The sequence below is a fragment of the Larus michahellis genome, chromosome 9, assembly GCF_964199755.1.
Source record: "Larus michahellis chromosome 9, bLarMic1.1, whole genome shotgun sequence".
Classification (NCBI taxonomy): Eukaryota; Metazoa; Chordata; class Aves; order Charadriiformes; family Laridae; genus Larus; species Larus michahellis.
In genome coordinates this window covers 7965884-7978091 of record NC_133904.1, presented here as the reverse complement: position 1 = coordinate 7978091, position 12208 = coordinate 7965884, and the positions used below count along the sequence as shown (strand labels likewise).

The 12208-nt window shown below is 41.0% G+C and overlaps 1 protein-coding gene across 3 annotated transcripts in view; it reads right to left on the bottom strand.

Moving 5' to 3' along the window:
* Positions 1-12208, bottom strand: part of AKAP13 (A-kinase anchoring protein 13) — a 95952-nt gene that overhangs the window by 35360 nt on the left and 48384 nt on the right. Inside the window, exons 5-8 of one of the 3 annotated variants that reach the window (XM_074602061.1) lie at positions 9049-9111; positions 6461-6644; positions 5096-5204; positions 670-795 (exon numbers count right to left, since the gene is read on the bottom strand). In XM_074602061.1, coding sequence (XP_074458162.1) covers positions 670-795; positions 5096-5204; positions 6461-6644; positions 9049-9111 — 482 coding nt within the window. The remainder of the gene's footprint in view (positions 1-669; positions 796-5095; positions 5205-6460; positions 6645-9048; positions 9112-12208) is intronic. The other 2 variants (XM_074602062.1, XM_074602063.1) reach the window with 2 other exon arrangements.

Below are 12208 nucleotides of genomic sequence, written 5' to 3'. Positions count from 1 at the left end.
AATCTACTGCCTTAGTTGGGTTTCTTTTAGCAATAGAGATTGCAGGAGGAAAAAAGGCTACCACATAACACTGGCCTGTTTCCCAAAAAAACTATTCTGATTATAGTATCAGGTCCTAGATATGAACACCTTGACCGTGTAAGGTGTTTGGCTGCAATGTATGCTTTTTGCGCAGTAGGGAAACTGCAAAGTTGTGACCAAGATTTTCAGAATTTTATATCAGGGCTTCTCTCCTCTTCTCCTGCTTCCATCGAGCAATGTACTCATTCTCACCTATGGAGGGCAAGGATCTATCTCTTCTGTTAACTCCGTGCACTGCAACAATCTCAAGACAGGTATTTTGGTTTTAATAAAAAGGTATCGACTACATTGCTGGTCAGAGTGGCAGATGATGTTGTTTGCACACGGATACAGACCAAAACTAACCAGATGAGATGTGATGGTGCTGATGGACCATCTTGTAGGTTATAATCCTTTTGGATTATAATCCTTTTATTCTGCCAGTAGTTAGTATTCAGATACAGGACTATGAAAATGCTGTTAGACATCATGCAATGGAAAAGTTGCTTCAGTGTTTGCAAGGTGAAACTTCAAGGTCTAAAGCAGAAAACCAGATTTCCCTTTGTTTCCACCCATAATGGCTGCAATGCACAGAAAACCGTTACTTACTATCCAACTCCTCCTCCTCATCACTGGAAGAAGAGCCAATAGAAAAGAGAGTTTTAGACTTAGGAATGAGTGGAGAGATGCTGAAGGAGAAGGAGATCCGTCTCGATGGTCGAGTCCGGCCCTGGGCTGAGAAGTGGGTTAACAGCAGACATTAGAGCATGCTTGAAAATGCATTTAATAATAAAAAGGAGAGGAAAGCGGCCAAAGCAAACTAAAACCAAAGCAAAGGAAATGTCTGCAAAGCAGCTGGCTTCAGAAAAGGCACAAGAAACAAAGATTGAGAACGTGCAAATTCCAGAGAATGCAGGTTTCAGAGGATGCAGGTCTCACTGCATGCATAAGTCGAGGTTCAAAGCTTTCTTATCTTTGCTGTCATCTTTTTAAAGGAACTCTTATTGAAGACTTACAGGTGGAACAGTTATTTTCCCAAACAGAATACCAACAATTTAGTGGATTTCTGGACAAAGGGCATCTGATTCACTGAGATAACTGCCAGGGAATCAAACTAGAACAAGATATTTGTCTAATGGTGCTTTTTGCAGTTAAATGACACCAAAGCTGCTGGGTATAGCAAGGATACTTTATCTGAAGTGTTAACTTTATTTACCTAGGGAGGTTCTTGCTACTTCTACCTCTAAAAAAACCAACACCATTTTGGTAATGTTATGCCCTTAAAAGCTTCCAACTTTAAAATGGAGAGACCTAAATTTCCTTTCTTTTCTTCTCCAAAATAGAAAAAAAAAAAAGAGCATTTCTTCTCCTGCCTTCTTCTAAAACTCACAGTCCTTATTATAAAGAAACTGCCTAATCATGAGAAAAGCCCCTTTGCACCCTCTCCTGTCCTTGCCTGGAAGAAGTCTACCAAACACAGTGCCAAACTCAGCAATCAGTCTTTGACATCAAATCTCTCATTATCAGCAGGATAACGACAAGTTCAATCATATTTTCTCAGACATGTTACTGCTCTGCCTTCTGCTTATTTCAATTTGTGAAGTTATATTTATCTTCCAGTACTATGCACTTTTCCAGGAATTCCTGCTATTTGTTCATGCCCTCATCTGCAAACTTTGCAAATTAAAAGGGTTTACTGTAATTCCTGTTTAAAAATAATTTATTTTTAAGAGCAGCTCTTGCATAGCAGCAGCTTTGCAACAATTCTTTATAAGTACAATCTTCTCTGAAAAGAGATGCAGGAGCCAGCTAGCCACTCTGAACTGAAATTGCTACACAGCCTCCTACGGAGATGCCCAAAGGCTGTATTTCCCAAACCTTCTCATCATACAACCACAGGTAGAGACGTTTGAGCTGTGACCTGACCAGTGTCAGGTTGCTGGATACCCATCGTTCACATCAGTGTGAGTCCTCGGGAAAGATGACTGGGACAGGACGGGGCAAACTCTGCCCCTGGACAGGTCTGACCTAAGGGTCCTACACTGAACATCTACATTAAACATCTCCAGCACATATATTCAGGCACTTTTAAGTCACTCCATGCCATGGATAAATCAATCTGCTTGCACAATAGGGAAAAGAGGCTAAAGACTTCATCAGCATTAAACTTCCAAGAGAAAGAAGTAGCAATTATTGCTCTCTTTGAACAGAACACGTCCTTTCAGCCACATACAAAGAGAATTTTTTGTATTCCTGATACAACTGAATTCAGAATATAAAAATACTATCCAAGGAATATCCAATGCAATGCAAGCAATGCAAAGCAAACTCCCCTCAAATTTTCCTTCAGCCATTAGTCATAAATGCCAATTGCCTAGAGGCGATTTGACTAAAATTACGCACACACTTTTCCAATGTAAGCAGAACAACCCTAGAGGGACCCAATGAAAGGCATTGAAATGGAAGAATTCTTAGCAAGATTCATGCACTAATTTTGTTTAGACTGCCTTTCAAAGGAGTTGTTCTAGTGTCCCAGACCTGAAGAACATGACTAGGCAACACTGCTTTCTTCTGTAGTCTACTGTCTATTTAGACTAAAAGTCAAGATGAACAATAATACTTTACTGTAAATAGAACCACCTCCTCCAGCACAGTTCAATTCAACTTCCATTTCAGTGGTTTTATTTATAGCAGTTCCTGGCTTTATAACAATGCTCCACACTGGAAATTTGCTATTCCAAAGCCCAAAGCAGTCTTCCGAGTACTCCAGCCAACAGCTCTTGTGACCTCCCTCTATAAAATGCTGAAGGATTAACAGTTGTGAATGGCCACAGCAGCTCTTGGAACATCTGAGACATCAGATGGAGTGCGGGTTAGAAATTCAGTCTTGGAAATTGCTCCTGCCTCAGTACATATGACAATAAATGGGAAAAATAAGAGAAAGCCCTCCATATGTTTATTCATTTGGATTTGGTTTTTGAAGATTTTGTGCAGAACACGTTGCTTTCTTCCCATTCAGAGACATTTGCAGGGATCAGATAATTTTTTTTAAACACTTACCGCAAAATTATGCAAGTGTAATGAAGAATTAAACTTTTCCTAAAATTCACCTTCATGAAATCAAGGATTTATTCTTGCATAACTCTGCAGTGTTCTGCTGTAATAAAGTAAGTGTCAAACCTAGGTGATACAAGGGAGTTTATACACCAAGATCTTGTAAAAGGCACTAAGCTGCTTCACATGGACTTATGGTCACAACTCAAGTAACACTATTCCTCTTTCAAAGTGACTGAGGAAGAATGAAGTCATTTACTTAAGTTTCCAAAGTCAGGGAAGTGTCAGAGTTGGGAAGAGAATCCATGACCTAAATTTTCAAGGTGAGTAATCCTTTTGGATGCTCACATCAACTGCCTCAAATGCATCGATTTTCAGAAACCACCTTCCTATAAAAATGAGGCCCTTCTGAGGTGTTGCAAATTAAGTACTGAGAAAATAAATCTCACAGAAGCGTTAGTAATTTTTAACTTCAGTGTCCAAAACTCACAGACATCCGCCTCAAAGCAGACTAACCCTGCTATTTCTTCCACAGCCCCTCTGGAAAACGTACTGCACCTTCTCTTTTCCCTCTCTCTCAATGAGACCATTGTGGCTAGGCCGACCCTAGAAGAAGACGGGATAATCAAACCGGTTTATCACCGTCTCAGGCCTTGATGGCATTTTTAAGGTGGGTCATAAGAGAGAGAAGAGCAGGAAGGTGGCAAGTTGTCCGATCCCAAGATACAGGCACAAATCCTCCGCTGTCATAAGCCCCCCACCATGGGCCTGAGGGAAAGTCTCAAGGGAGGGAGTTGGAGATGAGCCTCAGCCGTCCAGGCTCTCTCAGCCACCAAGAGCGTTTTTCTGGGAGCTACCTGAGTTATTTATGGTGTCTGGTTAGCAACTGGATGCAATGCCAATAAATTGGTTGCTTCAAAAAAAAATAATGAAGGCCTTCAGCCCAAGGAGGAAAGAGGGTGCGCCACTACCCAGAGCAGGAGCCAGTCTCTTCACAGGACAGATCTGGCAGTGTTTTGGTTACCGTTGCTGGGGGACACATACGTTAGGCCACGTGCTTATTAATCATGGAAGAACGATGGCAAAGAATTTAAAAACATCTCCTGTAAAGCATAATCTCTGTGAGCTTCCTCCAGCAAGCCTCCTACTTGAATAAAAAGCCTTCCTTAAAAACACCTTTCCCTTGTTCAGCTTTGCAAGGAAGAAACGTGTTAATAAAGAGCAAAAGATCAGAGGCCATCACTGATTAACAAGACGTGATCTAAAATGTCAATACTGTTTCTGGCTGGCAATTAACAGAATGAAAACATGTGTAACGTGGCCCTTCCTAAGCACATCCAGCTGCAGCCTTCTGAATGACTTTTTCAGCTGAAAGAATCAATTCAGTCAAGTTTCAAAATTAAGTGCTTGTTATCGCTTCAATTAAGCTAAACTGAAAAATTTCACCTAATCATCTTTTTTTTTTCCAGAAATGAGATTCAATAAATTACACCCAACTGCCCCAAAATATTTCACTCAAAATAAACAGCAACATTTCCCCAATGCGACAAAGCCATGGATTCTCAAGTTTTCATATACCAACTTCCAAAAAAATCCAGAAGCAGGAAAATAAGACTTGAAGTATAATTTACCTCAACATCAAAGGAAGGAATCCTGAAAGGATGCCAAATTCAAACTGCCAAATTCTTTTTTTTAAATAACAATCTCAATAAATCATTGTTTTTGTACCAGTAATCTAATCAAGAAAAAAACAAACAAACTCAACACAACTGGAAATACCAGGGATACACAAATATGGATCTAAACCAAATGCATTCTCCCTTTCCACCCACAATTCTATGCAGCAGTGAAACATATATTTCACATAATATAGGAAAGCAAGAGCAGGTATGAGCAAATTCTGCCTTGGGAAGGTAGCAAGATACACTTAATAATACACATGACAGAATGGATAAGGATAAGGGAAAATTGCGTTACTCACTGTCCAGCACTGGTTTACTAATTGACAATAGAGACATAGATTTGGTCAGTGGAGATGAAACAGCGGAAGAACAGAAATTAAATCCTTGCGGCTGTGATGTTTGATGCCTCTGCAGAACAGAAAATAACCACACTCAGCAAATATGTCAAGCACGACAGCACCATCCCAGCTACATCCCAGCTACAGCTCAGTGCTCATGTTTATTGAAAATTCTCACTTTCAAACAGCAGAAAATTGAAACGATCCCGCTTTGAGGTAATAGGTGAGAAATGCAAGGACCACAAAAAATGCAAACGGTGTCGCACAGGTGAAATGCAACATTTTCTTTTGTCTTTTAGGTGTAAGACAAACAGAGACTCTGGCTGCTTGATTTTCTTGCAAGATATGACAAGATGGATATTGTTAACTGGCTGATGGCCACTGAAATTACTGCTGTGATTCCAACTCCTCAGCATAACTAGACTGTGGTTCCACCACATGGCAAAAAAATCTTATGCTTAACAGTGTGCTCCCCCAAAATGCTGTTCCTCAAAGCAAGAGAAGACATAAGAACCTTGACAAAACAGCTCTTACAGGCCAGATCTTGTAAGACCCATTTACTGCCTTGATGTACGGCAGTGACTCTAGGAGGTTAACAGACTGGCTGGCTAATGACTCTGGCATAAACCCAGAAAATACTATGGCTGAAACTTCAGACTCAGAAATCCAGGGTATTTATAGCATTTAAGACTATAATTGCTTCTTTAATAAAAATAAGCAGAGACTCTCACAATATTGTGGCCCATCTGTCCTTAATAGCTATCACAGACTTCTGCTCTACAGTAGAGATCACTCTAAACTCTCTTAATATGCAATTAACATTTTGCTTAACTGTTGCTTAAATAATAAACCTTTTGATTCTGGTTACCCCTATGAAAGAAAAAAAAAATTATTTTCCTCCTATGATATGAAAATAACCTGTAAACTTTAACAGATAAATTACTACTTAGTACTTGTGTGCATTACATGTCTGCAAAAGGCAGCATAAACATTAATTGTGGAAGCCTTACAACACCTGCCATTAATAGTATCGCTATATCCATGCTAAAAAGTTAACAACTTTTACATGATTACTTATGCAATCAGGGGAAGAAAAATGGGAAATTTCTTTTCTCCACCCTAAGGCTTCACCCATCAACCACACTGCCCCAAAGAACCAAGCAGCAAATTTAAGACAGGGGAAACTTCTCTGTGTTAAAGACGGAAGACTTCAATATTACATATACAGGGTGGAAGCCTTCACAGGGAAACTGTGTCTTGGGAAAATGACTTCAAAACATTGATGTAGCATTTTCTAGAAATCTAACAATAGTCGGACAGCTTTACCTGGTGATCGTAGTCTCTGATTTCCCCTTGCTCAAGTTCTTCAGAGAGCAAGACCAGGGACCCGCACTGATTGCTGGCAAGTGGACTCCGTCTGAGGTCTTTGGAGCTCAGAGAAGAAGCCTCCAAGTTTGTAGAAGGCTTCTTGTTTTCACCAGAGTCGCCAGCAAGACCTTCTAGGCTGTAACTGAAGAGAAATCATGGAGGTTAGATCCTGACAAACTCTTAGGGACTGGTATTTTTCAGCAACCAGCACCTTCAAGTGTAAAACACAAGGCAGTCACTAACTGGATTGTGTAGGGAAACGCTGATGTTATTCCTCAGCATGTCACTTCTCAACAACCAAGTGCAGACAGCAGCGGAGGAATTTCTATTTTCTTCATAACTAATATAGCAGCATCTTTGTGCCTCTAATGAGACACAGTAGGTGCTTGAGAACAACCATTCAAACTCTTGGTCAATGGGCTTTCCCACTTTTTTTTGCTCCTCCTCCTTGAACGGTGCACAAGAAAATCTAGAAACACCTCTTCTGAAGATTTTGGTATTTCCACATATTCTCTTTGCTAACTTTTTATTAGGTTATCCCTGGGAATAAAGGCACCCAAATTAAACTACCTCGTATAGCGCAGTGCTGCCTGTCCTGGACCCCCACCTCTCCCAGCAGCCGCAAAACCAGCTCTGGGCTGCGTGTAATGTTCATCTCTGCAGACACATCCTCTGAATCTGTTTAGCACTTGCCACTGCACAAAGCTTCAGCATTGATAAAGTCCTTCTTTCTGCCAAAGCTGGTTTCTTTTTGTCCTCTTCTCTCCGTTTTTTTTTTTATTATTATTTTATTTTATTATTTTATTCAATAGATGTTGTCTCCATCAGCCAATCAACCCAATTTTATCATTTGCTGATGAAGCTAGGTCTGTCAAGTGGACCCAGACATAATCACTCAAAGCTAAACAATATTCCAAACTTTTGCTTTTGGAATTGATAGTAATAAAAGCTTTGGCCAACCTCTGTAGAGGTTCCCACCTCCACAAAACAATCCCGCTTTCACATGTGACTAGTTCCATCTCATCTTTCTTGGCCCTGACATTCTGCTTCTGACCCTCCTGCTCCTCATACCCTAACACTGACAGACCCACTGCAATGCCAGTCTGGGTTAACGTGCAAGTTTTACAGATTCACCTCTTGGTACACCAGCACTACTCCATATTCGACTTTATGCACACAAAATCCTGCTAGCTTGAAGCAGGGCCTACCCTGGATGTATATCCCAACTTGAGGATAATCGTGACATCTAAGTAGACAACAAGCTGACATATAAGCAAACGAAAGGGAGAACACACTAAAGATTGTACAGATTACTTAAGCAACCAGAGGAGCTTTTAATTCAGGTAGACTTGCATAGTAGTGATTAATGTTCTGCATTACTTTAGAAGCATTAAGTGGCTGATAAATATGCATCTTTGAAGTAAAAATTGCATTAAACCTTAAATAAGAAGATTTAGTAAATTTTTTAAGCCTTTTTTCATGGTAGTTAATGAGAAAGAAGACTGGTTGAGGCATTTACAATTGAATCTGCTTTAGGAAGATTTTGACTCAACAATGGATATCAACAGCAGGCATTATAAAGTTTATTCTAAAACACCTGCAAAGAGAAATCAGTCTCATTTCTACCAATTGCTTACAGCAAAAGAGATTTTTTTTCTTGCGTCCCGAGGTGATAACAATGATGTTTCATAGTACAGAAAAAAAACCCCACGTAGTTTGTTGTGACACAAACAGCTCAAACCTGCAAATGTTAGCCTATAAAATAGTCATCAGTGGATGGTAGTGTTCTGTATTTGTTGGTCAGGCTATACAGACCAAATGTAATTAAATCTGTAACAGGAAGGAGAGATTAACTTCTTTCTCAATATCTAGTCTTCAGAAAGAGAGTTTAATAGCTTTACCCACAACCAGCACCAACTGCCAGAAGGAAGCTTTGAAGCTTTAAAATCTGGGGGACTGGCTTCCAGGCAATATCAGGTGAAGATCTTACCTGAAAGTATCAATCCCGACTCTGGGACTTTTTACGGAAGATGCAAGCTTTGAGTGCCTGGGAAATTTTCATCTGTGGCTATCAGATTCATTTTACACAGAAAGTTTTACACAATTAGCCTCTTTGGAAAAAACCCCAGATCTTTCAATTTACAAAGAGCAAATCTGTATAAACTTAAATCCTTTAGGAGATCCGTCCAGAACAAAGCGGCGATGAATCACATTAACTCTTGGTTTGATTCTTTGGCTGTCACAATTATCATTATGATCATTGCTGCGGAAAACACACGCCTTAAAATCATCACGGAATAGAGCAGCTCAAACCAACAGTGCAGCTTCTTGAATGCTCGAGGCCAATGAAAAGCAGCCACCACCTCCACCTGCACCCCAGTTCAGAAGACCCGTTCCCAAGACTAATTGCTGAAAAAGCAGACGAAGCAAACAAACATGTGCACGCTTCAGCCAGAGCAGCAGCGGAAAAGGCGATGCACGAAAAGCTGACGACAGGCTGTTTGCAGTGCTCCTTTGCTGCTGCTGTACGTTTATTTATACCATACCTTCTACAAGTAAAGTCAGGACCCATGGCAATGAACTGTACGCCAGAGGGACACCAGCTCAAACTAGGAACATCAAAAGAGGCAAAGAAAGGAAAAGGGCTGTGATTATTGGATTGTTACGGAACAGGGGAATGTTGAAAGACTCTCACTCTTGCATATCTTAAAAAAAAAAAACAAAACACCAACAAACTCAGAAATAATGCAGTAGCTACTATATATTTGTGGCTGCCAGAACACGCCAGAGTGCCCCAAGTGACCGAGGTTACCATGGAACGGGCAGCAGGACAGCCCATGCTTCCCCCAAACCAATCCCATCGGCAAGCATATAACGTCCTGGAGAAACTGCTCCTTGCAGGGAGAGAAGTTTTGGGGGAAAACAGGGCTGAAACACACCAAAGCCAATTTTGCATAAGTAATCGCACACAGCCATTGTGTTAGTAATGATTAGTATTTTTCTGGTACCTCTCATCCGCAAATCAGAAAAAGAATCCCTTACAGATATTTAATTGTTTAAGTCCCCTCCATACAAGTATTAATAACCTCAGGCTACACTTGGGAAAAATAAGGAGAGAGTTACGTCCTTAAATGCTGCACAGCAAATCAGTGAAAGAGGCTGGAAGAAAAAAAAACCAGGCTCATCTTACTGTTAACTTGGGATTAAATCAAGAGTCCTTCAAATAGTACTTTGACTAGAAAGCCTTTCAGCTCCTATACCCCAAGAATCCCAAGCTGCATTAGGAAAGATACAAGAACTGCAACTACAGAATGCAAATGTTTTGGTTGTTATTTTAAATACTGCTTTTGTTATTTTTTCCTCTATCAGCTCATGGCCCAATTGCAGGTTTTGCAGACAGAGAGAAATCAATCTTCTTGTCAGCTATGACACATAAAGGATCCCTAAATCCTGGAAAAGCTGTCCAGGAAACATATGTCGTCTGAAGGGAATTTTGCATCAGCACAGATCTGCAAGAGCAGCACTGCCCAAGTCCCGCTCCCAGGCCCTGGCTTGCGATCCACGCAAGGAGAGGACATGGCCAGAGCACGCTTTGCTCGAGGCCAGGAGCCTACAAAAAGGGCAGAACAAGTCTAAGCATCCCTGGGCCAGGATTTCTGAGTGTCAGAAGCCTCAGAGGGCACAGAGGAAGGTTTAAAGCCACTGACTGAATCATCTCATGCCAAGTCCTTGTACAGTTTCCACACACAGTAGAACAGTGGAAACAGGAAGGGTTTGACGGTTGGTGTTCAAAGGTGGAGTTCAGATAATTGCTACCTGTTTTATTATGGATGTTAATTGGGCAAGGATACACCTGGAGTACCTGTGCTTTGCACCGCAAAGCTCCAGGTGTGCTTCACCAGTAGCTCTCAGCACAGCACCATAAGCATTCTTCATGAAGACATACCTTCCCACAACATGCCAATAATTCCAACTACTTTGTCATCATCCAACTAAACCATGGTGGCAGATGTAAAGTATTAGCGAGGGATGGGGAGACTAAATACTTGCTTGAGATCATGAAAGAACCAAGTCCTGGCCACAGTAAACCCATCTCCATCATACATCTCAGTCTGTACTCTCAGGCTTGGGTGCAGCCCCCAGCAAGTCAGTAAAACCTGCCTGGCAGAAAGTAGATGGAGGCTGAGAAAGTATCTCAAGGAAGGTATCATAACTGCTTCCCCAAGCCATCTGCTTGTGGCCCAAGACTACTGGGCTTGGCGGACCCTTGGAGCTATGCTTGTGTTGACTTGTTTGCAAAAGTCAGTAATTCTTGTGTGGTCACTTATCAATTGAAGGAGAGAGGATTTTCCTAGTTAAAGAAAAGATGCAACATTTACACTAGGTAGTTAAAAGATGCCTCTATTCCTGACCATTGCCGTGTTATAGTGACAATCCCTAAAGCTAAAAATGCAGGGAAAGGAAGCAGAAGAGGGAAGGAAAGGTGCCGTGCATAGATGTAGGAGGAAGCCTGGAAGCAATGGAAGGTCTCAAAGAAGGAAAAAGACCTTTTGGCAAGGGCTGTGGAAAGCAGTCTTATAGAATTACAATCCTGCTAGGAAACCACCCAGAATCTGTTGGCAACACCATAAAACCCGAACAAGATCAATGCAGAGGATGCAAAACCCCTTTTAGAGGAGACGACTTGGGGAGGGGGGATGAGCTATTATATACATCAGCCTTGTGGGAGAGCATAAACTCTTGGAAATGGTTTCAGGCTGTTGCTCTGCAACTGGGGTGGGAGAGGATGATACCGAAATAGTTGGGAGGCCAGAGAAAAAAAAAAAAACAACCAAAAACGAGAGAATGCTTATGAAAGAATTGACACCCATTTCAGATATGACTTGGTATTTTAGGTTGCCTATTTAAGACATTTTCTTTATTCTGTGTGTAAGCTCAGTGTTTCAGGATATCATGACTCTAAATAGTAACACAGCTTCTACAGAGCAGCCTTAACAAACAACTGGTAAAAAGATGTTCATTTGCATGAGCACTGCACTACTTCCTCCAGAGCACAGAGTGATGCAAATAAAGTGGCTTCGTAGAGGTAAAGAAGCCAGTTCTTTCTTGTGGCTTTTTTTAAAAATTCTTTTTTAAGGGTCTCTCCTGAACTGTACAGCACTGCTCACATGGCCTCATTGATGCTGATGCACGGTAAGACACGGTGATTTTTTTGGTAATAACATCATGGTAACGTTTTTTCCACATGTGGAAGTATGGTAGTTTGTTTTCACACACACACACATATAACCCCATCCATTTCAAGGGAAACACAATCCTGAGTTAACCTGCCACAGGAGAAGAGGTTGCAGGCGGTGGGAGACAAGAAGAGGTTGAACCACTGAAGGGAGAGGTTAAACTTAACTTTATGTTTTTAGCCTAGAAATGTGTAAGTGTGGACAATCCATGTCTGCTCTGTCAAAAATTAAGTGTCCTACTTCATATGTTAATAGACAATGCAAAGGTTACGTGAGTGAAAACGCGTATCTGCATGATGGATGAGGAACTGCAAGACTGCTATACAGAAGAAAAACACGCAAGGAAGTAAAGGAAAAACACGCTCCTTATTTTCTAATTTTTAGGAAGATGGTTATAAAAAAGCAGCAAAAGAGCAAAATTAAAGCCGTTTAATTCAACCAGCTGCAGATCTGCAGAGTATTCTCCAAC